The sequence below is a fragment of the Sinocyclocheilus grahami genome, unplaced genomic scaffold (genome assembly GCF_001515645.1).
Source record: "Sinocyclocheilus grahami isolate Dianchi unplaced genomic scaffold, SAMN03320097.WGS_v1.1 scaffold872.1, whole genome shotgun sequence".
Lineage (NCBI taxonomy): Eukaryota > Metazoa > Chordata > Actinopteri > Cypriniformes > Cyprinidae > Sinocyclocheilus > Sinocyclocheilus grahami.
In genome coordinates this window covers 462,906-463,849 of record NW_015506051.1, presented here as the reverse complement: position 1 = coordinate 463,849, position 944 = coordinate 462,906, and the positions used below count along the sequence as shown (strand labels likewise).

Below are 944 nucleotides of genomic sequence, written 5' to 3'. Positions count from 1 at the left end.
AGAGACGACTCGAGCAGTGAAATAAATCAATCATTCCTAGAAACCCCTAATTATTTCACAATGCTTGCGCTTCACTTCTTCCAGACGCTGTTTGAGATCCTCCAGTATTTCACAACAAGCATCTTATTCTCAGAGTGCTTCATATGCTGCAGATATTAAACGCAGTACAGCTGACGGTGAATGCAGATCCACGAATCCATCAGCTGAACTGGAGAAGCAGCACACACACACGCACAGCGTTTCAAAGCACAGACGTTTAATTGATCTCACAGAGTCAAGGACACAGGGATGAGTTTAATCAGGACTGTAACGAACCCAACATGCCGGAGACGGTTTGTGCAGGTCGAAGCAGGTTTCATTTGTAATATCTGTGCTCATCACAATCCAGGGACTTGCACCGATGTTAATATTAGATCACACAGCTGACTATAGTGTGGGCTTTTACAGTTTTGAATAAATGTACTAAATCAGCATCTTTAAATAAACAAACAGAAACACACGAAGGGCTCGAGGCTGTGACGACTGAAATAAAGCACATCACAATTCAACCGGTTACGAGTAAACACAGGAGATGCTGCTGGTTCAGTAGTACGGCCTCCTGGGATTGTTCTGTGCGGAAACAGAAGAGATGTGTTACTGATCGGTTCGGTTCGTTTGGCTGGTACAGTTAATACAACACAAGCCCAGAACATCTGATTCATGGAAATACAACATGTGCAAACGCACTGAAATGGCTGATGGGTAATGAGTCTGTGAGAGGCTCACCAGAGGGTTCGGTCTGAAGCGATACGCCAGCATCATCCTCTTACGGAAAGCATCGAACTCATCGTCACTCTTCGAGAGTTCAGCGGGTCGGTCCACACCGAAGCCTGCGCCGTCCACTGCCGTGGAGCCTCTGCGCACACACACACACACACACGCACACACAGACACACACACACACA

The 944-nt window shown here is 46.6% G+C and overlaps 1 protein-coding gene across 1 annotated transcript in view; it reads right to left on the bottom strand.

Annotated features, from left to right (window-relative positions):
* Positions 1-237: 237 nt before the first annotated feature.
* LOC107563402 (SURP and G-patch domain-containing protein 1-like) overlaps positions 238-944 on the bottom strand; it is a 4,770-nt gene continuing 4,063 nt past the window's right edge. The window contains exons 5-6 of the mRNA XM_016248270.1: positions 766-895; positions 238-609 (exon numbers count right to left, since the gene is read on the bottom strand). Coding sequence (XP_016103756.1) covers positions 583-609; positions 766-895 — 157 coding nt within the window. The 3' untranslated portion in view covers positions 238-582. The remainder of the gene's footprint in view (positions 610-765; positions 896-944) is intronic.